This window comes from Vulpes vulpes, chromosome 13 (assembly GCF_048418805.1).
Source record: "Vulpes vulpes isolate BD-2025 chromosome 13, VulVul3, whole genome shotgun sequence".
Taxonomy (NCBI): Eukaryota; Metazoa; Chordata; class Mammalia; order Carnivora; family Canidae; genus Vulpes; species Vulpes vulpes.
In genome coordinates, this window is record NC_132792.1 from 134,925,117 (window position 1) to 134,938,160 (window position 13,044).

General features: G+C 36.0%; 1 protein-coding gene across 4 annotated transcripts in view; it reads left to right on the forward strand.

The window, feature by feature from the left end:
- KLHL20 (kelch like family member 20) overlaps window positions 1-13,044 on the forward strand; it is a 55,299-nt gene that overhangs the window by 24,318 nt on the left and 17,937 nt on the right. For all 4 annotated transcript variants that reach the window (XM_072733053.1, XM_026001271.2, XM_026001273.2 and 1 more), the window contains 4 exons: window positions 2,578-2,736; window positions 3,473-3,567; window positions 6,073-6,188; window positions 11,718-11,901. In XM_072733053.1, coding sequence (XP_072589154.1) covers window positions 2,578-2,736; window positions 3,473-3,567; window positions 6,073-6,188; window positions 11,718-11,901 — 554 coding nt within the window. The remainder of the gene's footprint in view (window positions 1-2,577; window positions 2,737-3,472; window positions 3,568-6,072; window positions 6,189-11,717; window positions 11,902-13,044) is intronic.

A 13,044-nucleotide genomic window follows, 5' to 3' on the forward strand; every position in this document is an offset into this window, starting at 1 on the left:
TATGTTTATTTTTTCCAGGTAAACTTAGTAGCAACTTATCTAGCTCTAAGAAAAAACCTTGGTGTATTTATTGAGATCATATCAATTTATAAGTGTAGAAGAGCAGTCGTGGGGCACCTGGGTGGCTCAGTTGAGTGACTGCCTTTGGCTCAGGTCATGATTCTGGGGTCTGGGGATCCAGCCCCACATCCGGCTCCCTGCACAGCAGGGAGCTTCTCCCTCTCCTTCCTCCTTGTGCTCTCTCTCACTATCATCTCTGTCTCTCTCTCTCTCTCTTAAATAAATAAATAAAATCTTAAAAAAGAAAACACTTTATGATGTGTTCTATTAAGAAATGAGAGATGTCTTTCGTTTCTTCAGTTTTATATTTTATCTCTTAGGAATGTTTTATAGTTTTCTTCATTTAAGTTTTATACATTTCTTCTTAAGTTACTAAGTGTATTTTTTTTGTTGCTATTGTAAGTAGTTTTTCCCCCTTCATTACAGCTTCAAACCAATTGCCATTAATGTGTATGAAACCTATCTCACTAAATTTTTTATTCTTTGGGTTATTTTTTGCCATTGATTCTTTATAGTTTTATGAGCATCCTGTCATGTTATCTGCATATTAATCATTTTATTTATCCTCCTCCAGTTGTTGATGCCTCTGGTTGTTTTTTCCCCTTTAGTTGCTTGGGTTAATACTTCTAGTAAAATGTTAAATAGTAATGGAAATATTGGACATACTTGCTTTGTTTCTGGAATTACTTGGAATGACTTTGGTGTTTACCCATTAACTAATATACTGTTTTTAGGATTGATGTGTGAATATTTTATCATGTCCACCAATTCCTGTTTTCTTAAATGCTTTTCATTAGGAATGGTATTGAATTTTGTCAAGGGTTTTATCAGTACTTATGGAGGTAATCATATGAATTTTCTCCTTAAACCCATTATTATGAATTACATAAGTGAGGTCCTAAAATTAAAGCATCTTTGTATTTTAGGTACACATTTTGGTCATGGTGTACTGTTAATGTGATGTTGGAATCTATTCACTAATAGTTTATATAGTCCTTTTTTAAGGTTTATTTATTTATTCATGAGAGACACAGAGCGAGGCAGAGACACAGGCAGAGGGAGAAGCAGGCTCCCTAAGGGGAGCTCGATGTGAGACTCGATCCCAGGACCCCAGGATCATGACCTGAGCCAAAGGCACATGCTCAACCACTGAGCAAACCCAAGTGCCCCTTATATAGTCTTTTTATATTGATATTGTTAAGTGATGCTAGTCTTTGCATTTTCTTGTGCTGTCTTTATCAGGTTAAATATATACACTTCATGAACATGAGTTAGAAGTTTTCCTGCATATTCTATGCTTTGAAGCAATATATATAACATTGGAACTATATCCTTTCTGAAACTTAGGTAGAATTTTTCTGTGAAACTATCTAGGCTTGGTACTTTTTTGTGAAATAATTTAATTTTCTCTATTCCTGGATAATAAAATCTGCTTCTGCCTCTGCCCCTCCTCTTGTTCATTCTGTCTCTGAGATAAATAGTCTTTAAAAAAATTTTTTTTTAAATTTAAAGAAAAGGAGGTTGGCAAATAAAGACAAAATCGCCCTGATATCAAAACCACAGATAGAAAAAAAAAAAAAAAAAAACACAGATAGCAAAAGAAAACTACAGACAGGTCTCTCTCATTAATTTAGATGGGAAAAATGCCAATAAAGTATTAGTAAGTTGATTCCAATTAAAAAGCGGAATACACCATGACTAAAAGGTGTTTATACCCCACTAAAGATAATAGAGTTATATTTTATAGTTATACTTAATTTCTCATTTAAAATAATCTAACTTCTTCATACACTTTTTAAAAACAGATTTGACATTTAATTTTATCCCACTATTTTCAAATATCAAAATCTATTCTTTAAAACTAAAGATTTGGGGTGCCTGGGTCGCTCAGTCAGTTGGGCATCTGCCTTCAGCTCAGGTCATGATACCAGGGGTCCTGGGATTGAGCTCGCATTGGGCTCCCTACTCCACAGAGACCCTGCTTCTCCCTCTCCCCCACCTATTCTCCCTGCTTGTACTCTCGCTCTCTCTACCAAATAAATTAATTAAAATCTTAAAAATAGAGGATGCCTGGGTGGCTCAGCAGTTAAGTGTCTGCCTTCAGCCCAGGGCATGATCCTGGAGTCCCGGGATCAAGTCTCACATTGGGCTTCCTGCATGGAACCTGCTTCTCCCTCTGCCTATGTCTCTGCCTCTCTCTCTCTCTATCTCTCTCTCTATCTTTATCTCTGTGTGTGTGTGTGATGAATAAATAAAATCTTTTTTAAAAATCTTAAAAATAAATAAAAATTTATTGTGACTCAATCCTGGATCCCGGGATCACGCCCTGAGCCAAAGGCAGAGGCTCAACCGCTAAACCACTCAGGTGTCCCCAATTCTAGACTATTTTGAGCTTTAGCTCCATTATGGAATAGAGTTTTGCCCCATAACCCTGAAAGAACAGTATTGAAACAGTACATTAAATGTGATCATAGATCACAGAGTTTTTTTCTTTATTCTTAACCTAACTTTGAACAGGTAATGGAAAGTGAAGAGTTCATGTTGCTTCCAGCCAATCAGCTCATTGATATAATATCTAGTGATGAACTAAACGTTCGCAGTGAAGAACAGGTGTTCAATGCAGTGATGGCCTGGGTCAAATACAGTATTCAAGAAAGACGTCCTCAGTTACCCCAGGTATGATGGGACTGTTTCTCCAAGTAACTGTCTTCTTTTGTACTGGATGAAATAGTATATATTTGACTTGCAAAAAAGAAACAGTTGTCACTGCCCCTTATATTAGACTGTAAGAGAGACCATCTGTCTCCCAGGAATCAAGGAGATAGTGTTTAGAAGCATTTTCAGTGTTTATGAATTTTTTCTCCTTGGTTTTCTCTATTTTGCATCAACCCTAAGTTAGGATTATAGCACAAGTCAGAACCCAAATAATACTAAATGAACAAAAGAAAACAAAGATAGCCATTATCTTGGTTTCCTTCCCAATGTGGCTTGGAAATCCCATCTCATTTTGAGGAGTACAGGGATGATACAGGCCATAAGTGATCACTAAATGAAATGTTAGTGTTCTTGTTATTATGATTGTAGTCTTTAGCAATTTAATAGGATATTCTTCCGATTATTACAGTCCAGTCATATAAGCTAATTATAGAGGAGCTTATATTACTGAGAGCATTCTAAAGTGATATTAGTGTGCTTTCAATTTTCTGATTATTCTGATTACTGAATTGTAGAGTAAATTTAGGTTTAGTATTTATGCTCTCCCTCCCTCTTTATTATCTATTAATTAAATCAAATTAATTCAATTAGATCCCAAAGCAATTGGAAACCACAGTATGGGAGCAGGGGTTATGTATTCTCTCAAATATCTTGCAAGTGGAAGCTTGTGCCTTTAATGGTATTTATTACCTCTTAGGTACTGCAGCATGTTCGTCTGCCTTTGCTTAGTCCCAAGTTCCTGGTGGGCACCGTAGGCTCTGATCCCCTCATCAAAAGTGATGAAGAATGCAGGTATGAATGGCCCTAGGTAGGAAAAATGAACAACTAGCATTCCTGTTTTCTCCTTTTTCTCCTAATTTCCTTATTCATTTTGCTTCCTAAATATTTGTATTTCTAGTGCTGACACCAGGACGATATTTAACAGGTTTTTCTTCTGGGTTAGGGACAAGAGGAGGAGATGGAAGAAGAGATGACTGAACTTCCAGTATTCCATTCCATTAGTTTTTATGTGTGGTGCTAATTGGTGTAGAAGTGACAATAAAGAGGTAGATTTCTAAGATTTTAATGCAAGCTTGAATTTGAAGAGGCAGTTCTCTGCTAATATCTGTTTTTCTTGAGGTAGTTAATGCTGTTGACTCTGTCAACAAGTGTCAGGAGCACTTTTTCATTCCATCACAATGCCTGCCTAAGGAATAGGACCAGCCTTACTTTTTGAGGATGTAGACAGAGTCAAAGGATTACTCCTCAAGCATCTGTGGAAAGATTTCCACTAGAGCTTGATGGAATAGTTTCATAATGTTTTTTGATTGAAAGAAATTCTAAATGCTTTTATAATACAAAGAAAACACCTATTTTATTGTACTATCTCTATAATATAGGCACAGTTTAATAAATTACTTTTCCCAGTTTGATAGATTTTAAGATTTAGATTCAAATCAAGCCATATGGTATTTTTAACCATTTTTATGTATATAAAAATGAAAGAGCAAGTCAGTACTCAGAACTCTTTAAACTACACTGACCTTTGGGTCTCCCTTAGTGACTAAAGAAACTTGTTCTAGTATTACAAATCCCTAGAACAGAGGTAGAACATGTAGATTCATTTGCATTTCTTCTATAATCTGAAGCCTGTCCTTTTAACAAGAGATGTCAGAGGTGGTTTTAGATATTTGTCTTTTAAACTTAAAAAACAAACAAATGACAATTCCCTCAAACATTACAATAGCAGAAAGAAAACTGTATGAATTATGAATTCTGAAAGCTGAAGAAACAGGCAAAGTTGTCCTTCCCTCATAAAACATAAATAAGATTGTACTGGTTCTAATACACAAAGTAAAAGTACTTCTAAAGTCACTTTTAAAAGAAGCCCCTTCCTGATATCCTGACCTCACCATTTACTAGCTATGGGACCTTAGGCAAGTTACTTTAACCTCTTTCTACTCTAGTTTCTTCATCTGTAAAGTAGGGATAATAATAGTACTTATTCCATAGGGTAATTGGCAAGTTAATACATATTAAACCCTCAAAACAGGAAATGACACAGAACTGTAAGTGTTCTTGTTGTTACTATTAATTTTGGTTTGGCTTGCTAAGTATTTGCTATACTATGCTATACTGTACTATAGTACTCTTTCTAGGAACCCCTGAGCACTTAATTAAAACTGGCCATTAGGAGATCACAGTCTTTGTTTTTAATGCTGAAGAAGCTCGAAAAAGCTCTTGGTCATTAGCTTGGGATTATGGGGAGGAGATTATTGGTTTTTCTGGGGTTTTTTAGGTTAAATAAACTCAGAAGGAGTCTTATCAAAGCCATATATTGGAAGTGCATTATTGGATCATGCTTGGGACTAGGTCGTGCAGCAATAAATTACTCTTTATAACATTAAAATTTAGAGAAATGAAAATATATTTTAGGAAATACGTTCAAAATTAAGAAAGAATTTGAGATTGAATTTGCATTGATCAGGCACTGAATCACTCAGAGGACTCAAGTAAGAGGAGTACACACATAAATATTTTGTGTTAGGATATTGTATTCAATAAGTATAATTACTAGGATCTTCTCAGAAAGTACCTAACTCTGGGAAACAAACTAAGGGTGGTGGAAGGGGAGAAGGGCGGGGGTTGGGGGTGACTGGGTGGCGGGCACTGAGGGGGGCACTTGACAGGATGAGCACTGGGTGTTATTCTGTATGTTGGCAAATTGAACACCAATAAAAAATAAATTTATTATTAAAAAAAAGAAAGTACCTTATAATAGAAAAAAAATTGTTCATCCTCAGTAGACTTGTGAGTAAACCATTTCATACAGTGCCAGATAGTAAATTAATATCAAATGACAGTACAGTGCTTCTTTTTAGCAGTCCAATTTTTGACCTAGTTTTAATGTTTAACTCATCTAACAAATATCTAGGGCCAGGGCTGATGTGCCGCTTTGCTAGTATCCTGCAGAATCTAATAAAATTCATTAGAAAGCAGTAACTATGGAGATTGGTAATTGAGTTGTAAGTTTTACTTTTCCCATACATTACTGTTGGCCCCAAGCCTACTGAGTTTTAGGCTAAATTTTACACTAAGATAGCAAGTCTTGGTGGAAATACCAATCAATTTACAACTTGTAATGTGGCTGGCATCAATTCTCTCATGTTTGTGACTTTTTAATATTAGCTGGCATTCATGATTTGGTTTGATTTATGCTTGCTCCCCTTTGCCAACTTACATATTCCTAAACCATATTGGGATTTGACTAACAATGTTATTTAGACATTTGGAATAAAGGCAAGGTTTTCTCCACAGAGACTTGGTAGATGAAGCTAAAAACTATCTCCTATTGCCTCAAGAACGACCACTAATGCAGGGACCAAGGACAAGACCACGGAAACCTATCCGATGTGGAGAAGTACTCTTTGCAGGTTTGAGTCTGAATATACTGTGACTAAATTGAATATTTTTCCACGTGTTATATTATCATTTGAGTTGTGCTTTGGACAACTATGATATCCATCATCATAAGAAACACATAAGTTACCTTTTAGCTTGACTCTTAACTCATGACCCAGCACTGGTATTCTCTGAGAGTGCTCTATTTTTATATAAGGCTAAAAATGTCATGCAGTGGATGTTTTGCTAAAATGAGTCATGCACATTAATTTATATACCAGTGTGCAAGGCACCGCATAATTGACCTAGAACTGTCAAAAAACATTATCTTTCATTAAACGGTTATATGTTTTCTTAGCTCTGCTCAGCTAGATTGAGCTCAAGACAACCTGCTCTATCATTTTGCTCCCACTCTCTGCCCCTAAATCTCTGAGAACTTTCAGCCTCAGATGTTTCCCTTCCATCCATGTAAATTCAGCTCCCTTGCTCATCTGAACAACTTTCTCACTGTTTAGTCAAACTACTTCTTACTAGTTCTGTCTTAGTCCATTTGGGCTACTTTAACAGAAAACCAGACTGAGTAGTCATGAACAACATAAATTTATATGTCAGAGTTCTGGAAGCTGGGAAGTCCAAGATTGAGTCACCAGCAGATTCTTTTTGGTGAGAGCCCACTGCTTCTGCAAAGAGGCTTGCCACCTTATTTTATTGCTATGTCTTTACACAGTGGTAGAGGCAGGGGAACTTTCTGAGGTCTCCTTCATGAAAGCTCTGCCCTCATGACCTAAGTACCTCACAAAGCCCCACCTCCCAATACCATCACATTGGGAACTAGATTTCAACTTATAGATTTTAGTGGAGCTTACAAACATTCAATCTGTAGCAAGTTCTTTGAGTTTTTTTTTCTAATTCTGATGCATGGAGCTAACCAGGACTTATTATATAGTATTTGTATTTAAGTTCCCGACTTTACGAATTCTATGGCTTCTTAGATGTAGGCATGTTTGGATTTTTTTCGTTCCATTTTATTTATTTTTTTTTTAATTTTTATTTATTTATGATAGTCATACAGAGAGAGAGAGAGAGAGGCAGAGACACAGGCAGAGGGAGAAGCAGGCTCCATGCACCGGGAGCCCGATGTGGGATTCGATCCCGGGTCTCCAGGATCGCGCCCTGGGCCAAAGGCAGGCGCCAAACTGCTGCGCCACCCAGGGATCCCTTTCGTTCCATTTTAATACGTAAAGTGTTTTATTCCTTTTTATCGGACAATTTCGTGCAATCTCTGGGGCATAGTATCCTTTTCTGTCAGCCTAACCACTGCCTATCTTTTTCTTTCCAATGTAACTTTCTCTTGGCATGTAGAAATATATTTTCCCCTATATTTTTAGAAGAAGGGGCTCCTTGGTGACTCAGTGGGTTGAGCATCTGACTCTTGGTTTTATCTTAGGTCATAATCTCAGGGTCTTGAGCTCTGTGTCAGGCATGCACTGAGCACAGAGTCGGCTTGAGATTCTCTCTTTTCCTGTCCCTCAGCACCCCACCCTTGCTCTCTCTTTCTCTCTAAAATAAGTAAATAATCTTTTTTTAAAAAAAAGAAAAGTTTGATGATTTGTTTTGAATTCTCACTTTTTAAACTTTTTCATCTAAATTTCTTCATGTAGAGGACTGTAGTATTTTTTTTAAGGATGTATTGAGAGAGAGGGAGAGAGAGAGAGAAAGAGAGAGAGAGTACAAGAGCAGGGGGAGGAGCAGAGGGAGAGGAAGAAAGAGAATCCCAAGCAGACTCTCTGCTGAGTCTGGAGCCTGACATGGGGTTTGATCCCGTGACTTATGAGATCACAACTTCAACTGAAATCACAAGTTGGATACCTAACTAACTGAGCCACCTAGGCGCCCCCACTTTTTTAAAGATTTATTTATTTGAGAGAGAGAGTAGTAGTATTTCTTTAAGAAGAAAGTTGATGCCAAGTTTTTTCTCTCCAATCCTCATGAGGCTTTTTTCTTCTCTTTTGAAGGAATTTCTTCATTCTTGTTTTAAATTTCAAACTTAATTATTAATTCACTAGGCACGGATTTCTCCCATACTCCCAGTGTCCAGATGTCTCTATTGTTATTAATAGATTTAGCATATATATAACCATTCTTATTCCTATGACTTTCATTCCTATGTATTCATGCACAGGTACATATTCACCTGTTTATGTAGTTTACACCAACACTTTTGTATGCTCACACTTAAATCTGCATTCTTGCCCCCACGTACTAGTCTTAGAGTTTCTCTTTCCAAATTTTGATATTTTATTTTATTTAAAAAAATATTTTAAGTAGGCCTCACACCCAGCATAGGGCTTACACCTAGAACCCTGCAATCAAAAGTTATATGCTCTACCCGACTAAGCCAGTCAGGCACCCCCTCTCTTTTCAATTTTGCAAGTCAATTGTCTGTTTTTAAAATTAGAACACTGCAAGATCTAATTATTTGGTACCTATGGCTTCATGATGTGTGTTGGTTTTAAGAATTGTAATAGTTTGGTCATCTTTGTGGAATTATGTCCATTATTAGGAAGATCTATTAACTGTTTTATTTGGCTGACTGTTAGTTTTAGTGCCTGGAGTAGGGATGACAGTATAGTACTGTTTCATCATCTTCAGAACATTCTGGTGATGCTTAAGAATTATATTAAGAGGAGAAGGAAACAGGAACTCAGAAAAATGAAACAGAAACAACCTCCCTATGATCAAAAGCTAGAGACTAAGCCGAAAAGGTATATGGAAGTATACTTCGTGTTCAGGGTCTTCTTTGGACTCAATGGGGATACCGATCCAGTGGAATTGGACAGGCATATCTTTGGGAATGCTGAGAGACATTAATACAGCTCCCTTATATATAAATTTAAACTTAACCTCACATAAGTTATTCAACAACTGTCATCCTTAGCCTGCTGGTTTCTACCATATTTTTCCAATGTGACCTGATTATAAATTACCAGGGGCCATATTTCCAGTATATAACAATCTTCATGAAAATTTCATTTGCCTCTTTAATTAAATCATGATATTGAGTACCTAGCTGACTCAGTCAGTAAAGCATGTAACTCTTGATCTCAGGGTCATGAGTCCAAGCCCCAGGTTGGATATAGAGAAAAAAGAACATGTTTTGAGGCACCTGGCTGATGACTCTTGGTCTTGGGATTGTAGATTTAAGCCCCATATTGAGTGTAGAGATTACATAAAAATAAAATCTTAAAAAAAATTCATGGTGTTAATAAAACCATACTTTGCCTTCTTTAGAAGTCAGCTAAATTGGATCAATTTTATGATCTCAAATTCCTGCTAATGATCACATAATTTCATATTGCTGATCAAGTCTCTGATTCCTTGACAATATTGTTAAGGACTTAAAGGCAAGGACTATTTCTAATTTTTCTTTGTGGTTTCCAGATTGTTTAGCAATCTTATCAGAATAGGCACTCAATAAAATTAATTACTTTCTGTTGATCCTGAGTAATACTAGTGAGAAATGAGCATCAACCCACTATGATTGATGGAAAAAGAAAATTGGAAATAACACCTTTGTTTTTCTGATTATATATATGCAGTATAGAAATTTTTATTTACAGCAGGGCCTGGGTGGTTCACTTGGTTGGGCGCCTGACTCTTGATTTTGGCTCAGGTCATGATATCATGATCATAAGATTGAGCCTACCATGGGGCTTCATGCTAGGGTCAGAGCCTGATGGGATTCTCTCTCCTCCCTTCCCTCTGCCAAGCGTGTGTGTACACTCGCTCGCTCTCTCTCCCAAATAAATAAGAAATTTTTATTAACAAAAATATAAAGAAAAAAAGTTAAATTATCTGCCATCTTTTTTTACACTGTGAAGCTTTTCATTTTCATTTGTGGAGAAAAGCCATTGGATCTTTTCCTTTACAACTGGTATTAGTTTTCCCTGCTTTTTCTGTCTTTTTATGTTTTGCAGATCTGAATATCATTCTTGAGTGATACTGTTCATTGACATTATTTTAGATCTTGACCTCTCTGTCTCTACTTCAGTAAAACTTAATCTTCAGTTTCCTTTGGTTTTTTATTGTTTCCATTATCTTTGGAATGCCAAATTACCAATTCTCACTTAACTTTGGGAAATTGAGCCTTCCTTACTTCATCACTCTGTTGAAATAAACCCTGGAAGCCTAAAATCAAATCTATAATCTTAGTAATTTTTTCCCAGGAGTGTTTTACTTTTCTTGATATCTTTTGTTTTCCGTTAGGCTTCTTGATACTTACCATTTTGTGTTTCTGTTTTGGTTTTGTTTAAGGTTTTTTAAGTTTTCACAGTTCAGCAATCCTTATTCCAGATACTTTCTAAAAGTTGCCTCTTTAAGGTAATATTTTTTGACCAAATCTGTCTTTGATTTCTTTCCCTGCTTTGGTAATCAACAATTTATTTCCTATGAGTTTGTTTCTGTTTTGGTTTTTAGATTGCACATGAGTGAAATTGTATGCTATTTGTCTTTCTTTGTCTGACTTATTTCATTTAGTTGGATCCCTCTAGATCCAATTGTGTTGTCACAAATGGCAAGATTTCCTTCTTTTTTTATTGCTGAGTAATATTCATATCCATTCATTTATCAGTAGACACTTTGGTTGCTTTTATAATTTGGCTCTTATAAATAATGTCACATTGAACATAGGGGTTCATAGATCTCTTTGAGGTGTTTTCATTTTCTTTGGATAAATGTCCAGAAGTGGGATTACTAGATTGTATGGTAGTTCTATTTTTTAAATTTTTTGAGGAACTTCTATAGTGTTTTCCAGAGTGGCTGCACCAGTTTGCATTTCCACCCACAGTGTATGAGGATTCTGTTTTCTCCACATCCTCAGCAACACTTGTTATTTTTTTTAATATTTTATTTATTGATTCATGAGAGACACAGAGAGAGAGAGAGACAGAGACACAGGCAGAGGAAGAAGCAGGCTCCATGCAGGAAGCCCGATGCGGGACTTGATCCGGCACTCCAGGATCACGCCCTGGCCGGAAGGCAGTGCTAAACCGCTGAGCCACCCAGGGATCCCTCAACCCTTATTTTTTGTCGGGTTTTAATTCTTTCAGCTTTCAATAACAAATTATATTTATGTAGTATTTTACTCTTTAGAAAGTTTCATGCATGTATTATTTTTCTTTTAAATTTTTATTCCTTATTTTACAAATAAGGTATTTTAAAAGATATTCCCAAGATCACATCGCTTAGTAGATGTAACAGTCAAACCCCAGTTTTCTAACTAAATTCAATGTTCTATCCATTAAATGCCACATTACTTTTCAATCTGATTTAAATTGGTGTCCTTCCTCCTCTGTAAAGTGGAACTAATACTAACTTATTTAGAAAATTAAAGATTATAGCAACCCCAGTGGACTAAGTAAATGTCGTAACTTATATTTTGACCTACTTCTAGAGATATTTGGTAAGTCCAAGCATTAGGTCACAATTTAAAATTTTGCTGTGAATTATACATTCTGTGCTTTAGGACAGTATTCTCCTGATCACTTCTATTACTTCCCCAGTTGGTGGCTGGTGCAGTGGAGATGCCATTTCTAGTGTTGAACGATATGATCCACAGACCAATGAATGGCGAATGGTAGCTTCAATGAGCAAAAGGCGATGTGGAGTTGGGGTCAGTGTTCTTGATGACCTGCTATATGCAGTAGGAGGCCATGATGGATCCTCTTACCTCAATAGTGTTGAAAGGTAAGGTCAATTTGAAATTTTTTTCCACTTGAGATGTTAACTAAGAAACAAATGTGATTTGCTGCTTTAGTGTTGCATCTGTGGCACTAGTTGGCAGCCTTGACCACTTACCATGACATGCAAGTCCTTCATAATGTAACTCCACCTATTTTTGCAGTCTCCCCCAGCCACACCACTGTTGCCTAATGCTGCTCCAGACCCACAAAATCGCCTGTAGTTATTCCTCTTTGCCTACCCATATGCATGCTGTTATTTCTTCCCTGGAATATCTCAAGACTCAAATGTTACTTCTTATATAAAGCCTTCTGACACTATACAATTAGTTACTCATTCCTCTGCCTTTTTATAAGTATTTTGAACATCTGATTGGCTATCATTGTTAAAATGTCTTTTCCCATATCGATCATAGTGCCTGGCACACTGGAATCCTACAATAATTGATTTTTAGTAACTTGTAGTTTCTTGCTTTCATATACCCTTTTTCATTCAACTGTGTTGATTTACAGTGATTCTTGGTATTTCCTAAACATATCTATGACATCCTGCAGCATGGAGAGATCTAGAGGTATAGATTATATAGCTGAAAAATAAAACAGGGGGATCCACTCCATAGAAGTCAAAGAAAAAAAAAAAACACACTTAAAAATAAATTGAGCTAGAGATGCCCAGGTGGCTCAGTTGGTAGAGCATGCAACTCTTGATGTCAGATTTGTAACTTCAAGCCCCACATTGGGCATTAGGGCCTACTTAAAAAAAATTAAAAACATAAAAATGATTAAAATAAATTGAGAAAAAGAAATAAGAATGGAAATGATTAAGTATTTACAGCTTTATAACAGGGAAGCCCAAGTATATCAAAATGTGTGGATACTAAGGTAGTATCCAAGGGAAAATTTATAGTGCATTATAATTTAATATGCATTCATTTGAAAATAAGAAAGATGAGAAAATAAATCATGCTTTTAAATCATGAAGTTATAAAAAGAGCAACAAAACCCAAGAAAATAGAAAGCAATTAATTAGAAAAAAAAGAAAAAGCTAATGAAATTGAAAGCAAATAAAACTGATAGAATTACAAAAAGAGCAGTTTGATAGTTTTTTGATTTTTAAATTGAAAATGACTCTATTCTGTGTCCCTTGATT